Source organism: Ammodytes marinus (assembly GCF_949987685.1).
Source record: "Ammodytes marinus genome assembly, chromosome: 12".
NCBI lineage: Eukaryota > Metazoa > Chordata > Actinopteri > Uranoscopiformes > Ammodytidae > Ammodytes > Ammodytes marinus.
Window position 1 is genome coordinate 19,808,102 of NC_137216.1, and position 12,319 is coordinate 19,820,420.

Consider the following 12,319-nt stretch of genomic DNA (forward strand, 5'->3'; position numbering starts at 1 on the left):
GTAAGATGTAAACCACTGCAGAGCTTCTGATGACATTTTGAACCATTTTAACTTGTTCATTAGAGTACTGTGGTTTACCGTGTCAAAGGCCTTTTTTAGGTCTAGGAACACTGCCAACAACATTTCCTTTATCCATTGAAGCTTTTATGTTTTCAAGCAAATATCAATTAGCTGTTTCAGTTGAGTATTTCTGTCTAAACCCAAACTGTACTGTGTACTGACGGTTCACTGAAAGTCCTTTACTAAGAACATTTCTTAATGCACCCCTTGTATACATGCACACAAAGCAATTTACAAGATCCCAGGCAGTTATACATTTTATGTTTTTATTAATAAATAAAGACAGGTCTGAATCAGGGGCCCTGCCATCTTCAGACTCCAGCTTTCATCTGGTTGTAGGGTGGTAGTGGCTTGCCCAGGTGGATTCCTGAAGTCAGTCCAAACTCCTTGGTGGCATGTTTCTCAGAGACCTCAGGTTTCAGCTGGAAACCCTTCTCCCCATCGAAGCAGTCCATGGGTGTGAAGGAAAGTGGTTCCTCTCCCAGAATTCCCTCCAGTCTTGTACGCCAGCCATCCAGCATGGTGCTACGGTTAGCAGCAGAAACATGAGACGGAGCCCAGAAGATCTGAGGGGCCAGAACTTGAAAGCCACAGTAGTGCAGGATGCCATTCTGCAGAGAGAAACATTGATATCACACTTGCCATGTTAACAGTCCATTTAATGCTTGGCAGAGTCAATTCAGCCTGAGGCAGTACCTGCAGCGGCCACAGTGTAACATTCATGTCTCCATTAATGCCAGTGGCACTGAACATCGTCTCATGAGAGCCAGTGGTGAAGGACAGCATGGCTTTCTTGTCCTGTGCACAAAGTCAACAAATTAAGTTTTGCATTAAATTATAAAACTAGTAATGCAACTTTATTTTGATCCGTTACCTTGAAGATTCCCTGGCTGTATCGCTTCTCATGCGAGTAGGCATAGCCCAGTGTGAGCACCCGGTCCATCCAGCCCTTCATGATCGCAGGGACAGTAAACCAGTACATGGGGAACTGAGAAAGGAAAGGTTTATTTAGATTTTTAAGGTAGAGGGCTTAACCAGAACACGTCTTTGGCACTCATCCTCTACCTGAAAGATGATGAGGTCTGCGTCAGTGAGTTTGCGTTGCTCCTCAGTGATGTCAGCAGACAACTGTCCTGCCTCCCATGCCAGTTTGGTCTCTTCAGCGTAACGGAAGTGAAGAGCACTCTTAACTTTACCTGCAGAGATAGAGAGTTCTTGTTATTCTGAACAGTAGTCAAAAGCAAATCCATTAAATGCCAGTGTTGTATACCAGTGATGTCCTCAACAGTTGCAGCGGCTTTAAACTGCATGGCATACAGGTCAGATACTTCTACTGTGCAGCCCTTAGCTGCTAAAACTTCAGCAGCAGCATCTTTGACAGCAGCATTGAATGAGCCAGAGCTCTGGTGGGCATACACAATCAGGACTTTCTTTCCTGCTAAACCAAGAATCAAAGGTTAGAATGAGCAGACCTCACATAAGAAACCTCACAAGCAAAACACTAATTTGAGACCCAACCTTAATCAAACTGGAATACGCAGTCAACAACACATTCTGCAAATACAACATAACTCACCCATGATGACGCAAATGGTCTGTAGCTGCTGCTCTTTACAACTAGATGGTCACTTGAAGGAAAAAGTGAGTCATGCTGGAGCACAGCTCAAGGTCCTGTATTTATACTCTGGCTCATTTGCACTCTCACAGGTTCTGTCAATCAGCAGTCAAGGCCATCAATCAATCAATCAACTGGCATTGGAGGAGGGCCATCTCTCAGGACTCAGGCTGCATTAACAGGGGTTCATAGCCCCATCAATTCCCACCACACAGACATGTTTCCTCCTGCTTTTTACCACTAGATGGTGACAGCGCCCAGTCCCTCTTCCAGTGAAACAATTGATTTGATGTAGTTTATGGATTAATCACAGTTTGTGAATATCTGCCAGATCCCATGGAGGGTTAAGGCCAAAGTGAGTAACAGCCATCCAGATGGTGAGTCGTAAATTGTGGCTCTCCATTGGCTGAGGAGGATCACTGTAAACTGCAACCTTTAACAGATTAATGTCCCTGATCCAATCACTAGAATGACCATAAGTAAACAGAGCCACAGGATTTACTGTGACACCTATGGCAAACTCCCAGAGCTACTGCCAGGCAGAGATTAAACCTAAAAGTAATTCAAGTTGTTTCAGCAGGACAAAGTTTAGGTCTTGCAGAGGCCACTAAACTATACCTTTGATATATTTACTAAACCAGGTACTTCCTCTCGGGTTTCACTTCCAGAGATCAAATCAATAGAAAATGCTCTGATTCCAGGAGAAAAACAAAAATAACAAAACGTTCCCCATCTCTATGATGTTATTAAATTATAAAATAAAACATCCATGAAATGACTTTTATTTGAGAAAAAGTCTATTCCACCAGAGAGCAGCATAAGCACCATGTTGATTCAACTGCAGCACGGAAATCCCCGTTCCTCACCACCTAGACGTGGTCGCAGCTGCACCACTGTCGATAATTCATACACAAAGATTGAAGTTGGAGGATGTAATAAAAGTTTGTGATTGGTAAAAACAATCTTCATATTCACATCAGGCAAGAGCTCAGTTTTATTCATTTTCAACAAACAGATGTCTTGTGCTTTACTTTCTTACAGCAGAATCAGTTTTTATGACTCTCTAATGAAACAGAAGTGGCCAGAAGAGGATACATCTGGCGTGTCCTTAATCGCCACACGCATATGTGCATTCTCTGCAACAGTATAACAGTTATCTTCTGCAATGGATGGAGTAAAGTATAATTGCATTACAGTCCATGCCAGTATACAGGTGCTTTATGTAGCTGTAAGTTTATATGTTGTGTGAGATAGTGATAGGTGAAAAGGCTGACAAAGATGGCTAACAAGCATGTGTGTGTGTTTAACTCAACTTTTTGTCTTAAAATAACTACTTTAAATTTTTAAACACATCTAACATCACCTAGAACTCTTTTATTCTCCTTGATTTTTTTGTTGTTGTCTAATGTCAGATACCGATGAATCAAGAGAGCAGATGAATGTAAATAAGAGGCCTATTTACTTGTGCTTAATGAGCAACAAAACACTTAAACTTGCTAGCACATAACCTTTTATGCATATGACAGCAGGCATTAGGTAGTGATCTCAGTGTGCATTACGCTCATTTTCCACTTAATTTTCACAATGTAAGGTGGGTGGGTGCAGTGGGTGGGTGAGTGTGACTAAGACTGAAAACATCCCCAAATTAGATGGATTCCAAAATCACAGAGTAAATTAAACTATGTAGGGAAGAAACTGAGTGAAGATTAAAATGTTTTCCTTACTATTAGCATTCAGCTGAAACATACTTTTTATAGAATGGTATACAGTTACTGTACATATCGCATTTTGCCTGACTTGTGACCAGGTGTTTTAATCACTTTGCATTTCTGCCTGTTTAAGACAAATAAACTGCCTTCAGTTGAGCTATAATGGGGTTGATAGGGGGTCTGCTTTAGTTACTGTCACTGTAAGTATCCTGGCAACGGGATATCCTAGATACAAAAAGCAAGAACAAAGAAAAGGAAACAGCAGGATTGACATTGTACATTTGTAATGTTGAAATAAAATGTAGTTTAAAATAAAGTGTATTTTTTAGTTTTTCGACTTAAATGAAATACTCATTGTCAACTTCTGCTGTACGTCAATTTGACATGTCAATGCCACAGATTATCATTTGTGTTTCCCCATACGTTCCTTCTCGTCTGTCCTCAGAGAGATAATAAGTCACTTATCTTATATTTGCTAAAGCCCAGGACGGTTTCCTTAACAAAACCCCTGAAGGCAACACTTTGATGGGATGTTCACTGAACTGTGACAGTGTCTAGCAGCAGTACCAACCTTATGCATATGTATTTAATGTTACAGCAAAGGCATGTACAGAGATCAGAGCCCCTGTTTCATGAGCAAATGCACTGAAGTGAAAGTCTCCGTCTTTGTATTTGTCTCAGCCCCTAAGGAGTTAAAAACAGGTGTCCTCTGTAATGTCTGTCTTACTGAATCGGCTGAGGAGACGTCCTGTTTAAGTAGTTAAAATAGGCAACAAATTGAAGTTGCTGCTTTTAAGTTTAAATGCTGGAAAAGTTACTCACATAACTCCTCAAACAGGCATTCCCCAGTGTGATTCTCAGGTGTGCAACAAAGCCATCCACTCTGCTTTTCCATTTAAGCTTCTCTTTATCAGTTACATTTTGTAAGGGGGTTGTTTACTGCCTCATCCTGCTCCTCTGGGTTGTTTCCCTCTTACATCACAGTGGGGAATTTTGGTTCCAAGGCCTGAAAACAAACCTGAACTAAGTGTCTGATTGAAATTAAAACAGTATGAAAACATGTTAAGTTGGCTAAATAGGCTGTTACAACGGGAAATGTCGACACAATGAAAAACAAAAAAAGACAATTGGACAACTCCACTGAATCAAAGTGCAAAGCTCTTCACTCTACTTTACATATTGGAAATGCATGGCAAACATTTGGTAGCACATTTGTTTCATTCCTTCAGATAACTACTCTATTTAAACCAAGTGAATATGTATAAATCATGAATTTGCTTTGCTTTCGTGAAAATATTTCCCTCAGCTTAGCAATTGATTGGAACAATGACTTGTAGTGTGTTCTTGTGTAACAATGGGAGGATCTTAACATCTTACCCATTATAATTACCAAATTACATCTTTCCAAGAAATATCATGAATTACTAGGAATACAATGACTCATAAAACCTATTTTGATAATTCGATAATACAATTATCAAATATATGTTCTCTGTTTTTCATTGATATGTATCATTGAGCAATATATTGGGGTGTTTGACCCTTGGTTGGGCACAACAAGCATTGGAGGCTCTGTGTAATCATGGAGAGCATTTTCTTAGTATTTTTCTTCTATTTACAAGATGATATATTTTACGATATAGGTTAATAGATAAACCCTTGATTGATCAACAATCAAAACAATATAATAGGCTAATTCTTTATTACTAATCTCAACGAATGCATTAATGTTGTAACTGTAATATGTGATGAATGCTTTTGTCATTGACATTTTTTATTTGAAGGGCCTCCTCTTCTGTCGATATGAAACAAGAAAAAATTAGATACTTTCGGAAAGTTGTGGCAAAAAAAACGTTTAGAAATGCAGCAGACTTGCTGTAAAGTCTCACCACTCTATCTCCCCCTCCACCACTTCAAGCTGTAGCCATGGTGACAAATCTGATCGATAAGATGTCACCTGATTCCACATCAGCAGAAACAACATATGACAGCAGATGGTGATCAGACAGAGAGGAGAGCTGAGGGAGGGAGGGAGGTGGGGAAAACAGGGACCAGATTACAATTAAACTGCTTCAGCTGATTTGCATTTACAGTGTGTGATATTTTGGCAACACATGAGGGTTACTGAACCAAGCAGCATGCCGACAAGACAGAAGGTAAAATGACAGAGAGTAAAGAAGAAAACAAAGTTGAACTGAAAGCTGCATTAATATCACAGCGAGTCAGTACAAACTTTTTTCACCACAGTACTACAGATACTGTATATGCTTTGACACAATGTTTGAAACTAAATATTTAGCTTTGCACATGCGTGTTCATTAACACACAGATGCACATGTGCATGCATGAGCAGACGAGGAGGAGGAGAAGAAAATGTGTGGTTTGTTGCTCTGGCCTTTAAACAGATGGTGTCCAGACTGAGACAGCCAGGGAGTTAAACCCTTGAGAATTGGTGTAAAAAAGGGAGGGTGAGGGAGAGGGAGAAGGAGGGAGGAGAGGATACAAGAGAGACAAGGTGAGGTGTAGCAGGGCCCACTGAACCTGAAAGTCTTTCTACAACGTGTTCTCAAGGGATTCTACTGAAACATAGAGGTTCATTTTTATTTGTATTTGTTCATTGGATGTCCAGACACAGGAAATGTTAGTTATTTGATTTATATGTTTTTTTTATATTATAAGGATTACTAGTATTTTAAAATAAAATGGTTCATTAAAAATGCCTGGGTGCTGTTCGATATCATCGTGGTATGGCATCATTAGTTGTGGCCAGGTGTCTGAGATTATATGAATCTGATAGATGTGGAGGGGATCAAGCATTATCTGGTTTCTCTCAAAGCTCTCACTCTAAACTGATAGAGGTAGATGGAAAAAATACATTTGTTGGGGGAAAAAGGGAAATGCCAGAGCTAGATTTGGTCTCATGACACAAAAATGGTGGCAAAAAAAATGCAGTTGTGCATGAAAGACCTACACATTTGGAAGTTATTTCAGCACCAGGAGCTGTCTATAATCTGACCTTTACCACAGCTGAGACATGGATTGTATTGATTGTTAGATGATAATACATTTTCATATCTCATAACGCAACCTATCGTAAAACCTCATCTTATTATAGACAAGCAGATATTATGTCATCCTAAACCGAGCCCTGTCTATGATCCCACACTGTGGTTTTATCTGAATTTCCTCTGCACTGTATGTGAACTATTTGATGCTTCATGATGTGATCTGAGAGCCAGAACCAACTCCTAAGTGGACAGCAAACGACACAAGTGACAGGTGAACACATTCAACCTTAAGTCTACAGTTACAAGTCACTGTCTCATTGATATTGATTTTTTTGTCTATTTTGCTAAAATAAAAAAAACTACTGCGGAATGTATCCCTAAATCGGGGACGGGGTAATGTGATTTTATTTTCCAAAAATGTACACTTGATATATACTGTATACACAACACATTAATGTCACAGCTGCATTATGTTTAACCAGACTGGGGGAATGCAAAGGGGAGTGAAGTCATTTCCTGCACTTGAATAAAGTCCCTGAGAGCGAGTATATGCAAATACCAATGTTTACCAACAACAATACAAGTCACCTTCACGTATCCCTCCCTTCCTGTGATGAGTATCCAAGATGACATTTCCCAATCATCAATGCAGAAAGTCTGAGGAAACATTTTCCACCAGCGGCACAGAGGTGGAGGCCCTTTGGTGATTTACTCACACTGATTATGTTGGTAATGATTAGCACTGGCATTTCCTGTTCAAGAGATGAGCTATTTAATTATTAAATGCCAGGTTCCCCATTCCACCATACACAAAATGAACCAAGATAGCACGTTTTATTATTTTGCAGTACACAGATATACTGTACATGTGTTATTAAAAAGGCACTAGAAGGGGTAAAGGTTGTAAAACATCCACCTCTTTTTTCTTGCTTGGATAAATGAGCTGTTTTGATGTACTGCTCCCTCACCCTTCATCTTCTCTATCACCACTGAGCCTATTAAAGGGTTGCCAATGGCAAAGCCTGTACTCTGCTGAAATGAACAGTTTATGACCAAACCAAATGTTGTGCACTGTGGTTTACTGGTGGTGCTTTCAAAACTGTCATCACCAGATAATACCCCAGTCTTTCTTCAGCCAAAGGCTACAAAAAATTGTTGTATTTTAATCATATTATTTACTTTGTAAAGTTGAATGTGAACATGTGTTTGCTCGTTGCTTTTTTGGCCATGGGGCTTTTTAAGAAAAATCAATGTTCATAGACAACAAGGCCGCTAACAAGTTTACTTAACCTTTTAGAACGGTAACAAACCATAACAAACGAAAAAATAACAAACTAATAAAGCTCTGCACGCGTGTATAGGCGCGTTTGATCAGCTGGGAATGGATGTGGAAAGCCGAGGACAGGTTTGGACGACAAACACTTTTATTGCACCGATTTGCGAGAGAGAGAGAGAGAGAGAGAGAGAGAGAGAGAGAGAGAGAGAGAGAGAGAGAGAGAGAGAGAGAGGTCTTGTTTTGTCTTGCGCGCAGCCAAGCGTGGCTGGATGGGGGGAAAAGACAGAGCAACAAGCCAGACCGTCATCTACGGAAGGATGTGATACGCACCTGCATGACACCATGATGGACAGGGAGGAGGACGAGCTACTCAAATCTAATCCCACGTTCTCTTTTCAGATCTTTTATTAATTTAAACTCAATATAAACCAAGAACGAATGGAGGCTGATGGCAAGATAACTTTACATGACTGTTTATTGAAGATGGCATTCAGATTCCTGAATCTTTCCTGAAATATGTGAGATTCCTGTATCAGTTGGCTTTGATCTTTTGAATGTGCAAGGTAAGTTCAAAGGAAATGCTGTTTACTCAACCCTGCACCTCTCCTCAATCTTTAAAATGTCTGATCTGCGCTTTAGCCACAGCTGATCGCTGGCTTAAATTGTTTACAACGTTGTTGTTGTTGTTGTTGTTGTTGTTGTTGTTGTTGTTGTTGTTGTTGTTGTTGTTTCTTAATGACGTTTTGTTAAAAACGATGACATTCGTGACACAAAATGAAACGAGACAGAAAACTCCATAGTCTTAGAGCTATCCCAGCTGTTTTCATACAAAGGTCAGTGCAGAAAATAGTGAGATTATGTGGCCAGCTATTTCCAGTGTAGTCATTTCCCTAGGCAGAATATAACCCCCATTGATGCTTGTTTACTCGAATCTTCGAATGTTTCGAAGTACCATAAGTTACTTTACTAAATTACTCGATTTGTAGCCTTTGTTTTTTGTTGTGTTGATATTGTTTCAGCACCTTGGACAGCGCTGGTTCCTGCTTGCAGCAAGTATGTAAATTAGCCACTAGAGAGCAGCACAAGTCCCTAATATTTCAGGGTCATTTGCCCCATACATTTTCCCAAGTTTTACAATTTGTCCCCTTTTGGACTGAATAGAATTTGAAACAGAATCATTTTCAAACATCTCTATTACCTATGTGTGCTTTTTCCATTAAACTTCTACCATTTTTTTTTTTCTGGCAGAAGCATGATGCTCAGTCCCGACCAGCCCGAGTCCGACCTTCCCTGGGGACAAACGGACACGGATACGAGCCTTCTGGACACCTTGAACGCGGATGGAGAAAGCAAGGAGCGCTCCGTGCACGTGCACGTGCTCGCGCTCAGCAGAGAGGAGAAGAGGCGGAGGAGGCGCGCGACAGATAAATATCGATCCGCGCACGCCAGCAGGGAGCGGATCCGTGTGGTGGCCTTCAACGTGGCCTTTGCAGAGCTGAGGAAACTGCTGCCGACGCTCCCGCCAGACAAAAAGTTGTCCAAGATCGAGATCCTTCGACTCGCCATTTGTTACATCTCCTACCTCAACCACGTGCTGGATATGTAAAGGCTGTGAACAGCACTAGACTCTGCAGGATGGACTGAGCAGCAGGACTCACTATCTGTAGCCAGCCATGACAGGTGAAATATTTGTGGAGGCAACAATAAAGGATTTTGGTGCCACAATATTGACCTTCTTGCCTATTTGTGGGGTTAAGGTTAGGCTTACTACTTTGATTTTACATCACGGGAGAAAGTTGCAAAACTTTGACTAATTGTCATCAAAAGGATGAAAATAATGGAAATTATGTCAAAGGTGCTGTATATAATTATTGTGTTGCTCAACTAAAATATTGCGATGCTTGACCTTAGATTTGCTGCTTATCTGTTGTGACTGTTTCCTGTTTTCCACCAATTTGAAAAAAATATATATTCATTTCAATTTCATTCAAAGAAAGTCTGTTTTACTTGTATGGGAGTTTACTGTGTGGAATGCAGTTGCTGCTAAACATTGAAATCCATTGGTTGAAAATAAACAATGACTATTTAAAAATAATGTTTGGATCCCATTTATTACTAAGGTTTTTGCTTAGACAACATCTGACTTGTAGGCTTTATCAGATTCCATTTTAAAATGTGTCCTCTAAAGGCATTTAGCAAGTATTTGAGTTTTAATTTAGCCTCTTTTAATCTCTTTATTTGTCCATCGTGGCAAGCTTTACTACACAAGCTGTCCCTCTTCCACTGGGGCAGGTGTTTCTCCAGACAAACCAGAACAACCAGATTATGATGATTATTATGCTTGTGATGCCTCCTCAGTGGGGAAACGCACACACACATACACATAAATACAAACAAGACAGTAATGTGAGAGTGTAAAGGATGCATCCAAAATAAATGGTGGTACTAATTGGAATTCAATGTAGCGGGGAGAGTGGGCCTGATACATACTAAAATGAAAGCTGCCCTTGTGTTTCCCTGCGCTTTTAGAGGTTGTTTGACATGGATTAATCAAGATTCAATTCATTCAGTCAAATGGTAATACAGTAACCTATAAATTGGGACAAATATAAACCATCGATCCTTAGACGTTCTTTTCTGCGTTCTGACATTCTGACACTGCTACTGGGTTTCATATTTTTCATGTGAGATCAGGCCGTGGATGTGAACTCCTGCTCGTCGCTTTGATTTTGCTCTCCCATTAGTCAGAGGCTGTCTGTGGCCCTTCTCTCGTCCCTTTATGTGAGTCTCCGTGGTGTACTGTGGCCCAAGGGGCTGGAGGTATTGTTCATGTCCACTCCAGCAGCACCACTGATAGCCCTTTGTCTACACACTGGGCATTACACACACTACACACTTGCTCTATACACACTGGATACAATAGGTAGGTTGAGGGGTAGAGGGAGAGAGGCCGAACCTCACATTGGATTTTATAGAAATAAATGGGGCCGGGAAAGTTGTCTAGCCATAGATGAATATTAATATTCTGTATAGTTTTAGCCAATGTGGGTAAAATGCTAAAACTTGGCAAGAACTGCAGGCTATTTAAGTATCCACACAGATCTGTCACACACCACAGTGTCTGGAGATTAGTCTTTCATGTTCTATTTAAATTAAGATTTACTTTCATACATAAACAGGTTTGAAGATGTGCTTTCCTGTTATTCTGGACATTCCCTCTGTAAATATCATGCTATCTGCATGATTTTTCTTCAGTTTGGTAAAGACTTTTCAGACAGCGTTTGGGAGGAGCAACACTGCCCTCTGATGGAGATTCATTGAGGGGAAATTCAACTAAATAGTTCATAGTCACTTGACTGTGTTCCTCACCTCTGTGGATATATACTGTATTTTAGAGAGTTTTACATTTGCTGCATACTGTTAAAAGAAGTATTTTCTGAACTGTAACATAACTGACAGTATGTGGCATGTGTATCTGCATCATTAATGCATGCATGTTCAACTGACTTACTGTGACGGTAACAGTTTTAATGTATGTGTCTCAGGTGTGAAAATATCCATGCCATGGTTTTCCTTCCAACAATTAAGGTGGGTCATACTTTTTTTGTATCACCACCTTAGCCAAGTAATGGGTAGTGGTGGGGCTCATTGTTCAGATGATATTCAAGGTTATAGCTACTTGTGTAAGAGCACATGGGCTTAGCCTCTATGACATGGCTGTTTATTTTATTATTATTATAATTTTTTCTTTGACCCATTAAAACACTACTTTATTTAGCTGCTCTTCTGGAGCTTTCCATAATATTACATGACATCTGTCCAAAGTTGGAGTTGTATATGAAACTGAAGATAGTTAATAAAATGTAGCAAACAGAGATGATTTATTTTTAAAAACACCACCATCAAAACACTAAGGCCTACTTTGGCCTTTTTGTCCTGGTTGAATAAGTGAACCTTTTTTATCATAGTGAAACCTCCCCTCACATATTGCCTCTCTGGCCAGACGTGGAATGTCCCAAATTAGATAATTTATCCAAATCACGAGGGAGTTGTGGAAGATTTATGCCCTACCTTCATCAACTCAGTTTCTGTCTATCAAAGTCCAAAGGGGATATGTCTTGAGCCTGAAAGTGTCTGTTTATACAACTGACATCATTAAGCACCACTGTTATCCACTAACCTTAACATTAATAATGTTAATAAAAGTGTACTTACTTTCCCCACACTCTCAATATGCTTGTATATTACAAGGCTTTAATGTGTATGCAGCAATACACACAAATTAATTCAGGAATGTGCACCATGGTGTGATATCAACTGAAATCTTAAAACAAGATGTTTACACCTGGACACTATTTTTTGAAAGACAGGGCTCAAGATCAAAGCCCACCTTACGGCCGTTGTCATGTCAGTATCATTACAAAATATTCTTCTGAGAATGATTATTTGTCCAATATGTAATTATTTCATCTACTCCATTTTTTTTATTGAAAAAAATCCAGATTTTAGGATGTGCAAAGATTAGAAGTGCAACTTCTCAACACAAGATGTCCATTCTTTGTGTATGTGAGCTGAATGCTTAGTTTCAATATCACAATTGTTAAGGTTGCATATTAGACCACATGCTTTCCAAAGTAAGAGATGTCAGACA

The 12,319-nt window shown here is 39.8% G+C and overlaps 2 protein-coding genes across 2 annotated transcripts; one reads left to right on the forward strand and one right to left on the reverse strand.

Annotated features, from left to right (window-relative positions):
• Positions 1-371: 371 nt before the first annotated feature.
• On the reverse strand, positions 372-1,640 carry LOC307258811 (ribosyldihydronicotinamide dehydrogenase [quinone]-like; the record flags this gene model as incomplete). The annotated part of the gene is made up of 6 exons (XM_080038478.1): positions 372-671; positions 757-858; positions 935-1,048; positions 1,126-1,256; positions 1,331-1,498; positions 1,637-1,640. 6 exons carry the CDS (start codon positions 1,638-1,640, stop codon positions 372-374), a joined length of 819 nt encoding a protein of 272 aa, XP_079894604.1.
• A 7,280-nt stretch (positions 1,641-8,920) lies between these two features.
• On the forward strand, positions 8,921-9,274 carry LOC307258812 (helix-loop-helix protein 2-like; the record flags this gene model as incomplete). Its single annotated transcript, XM_080038479.1, has 1 exon — positions 8,921-9,274. One exon carries the CDS (start codon positions 8,921-8,923, stop codon positions 9,272-9,274), a length of 354 nt encoding a protein of 117 aa, XP_079894605.1.
• Positions 9,275-12,319: the final 3,045 nt, after the last annotated feature.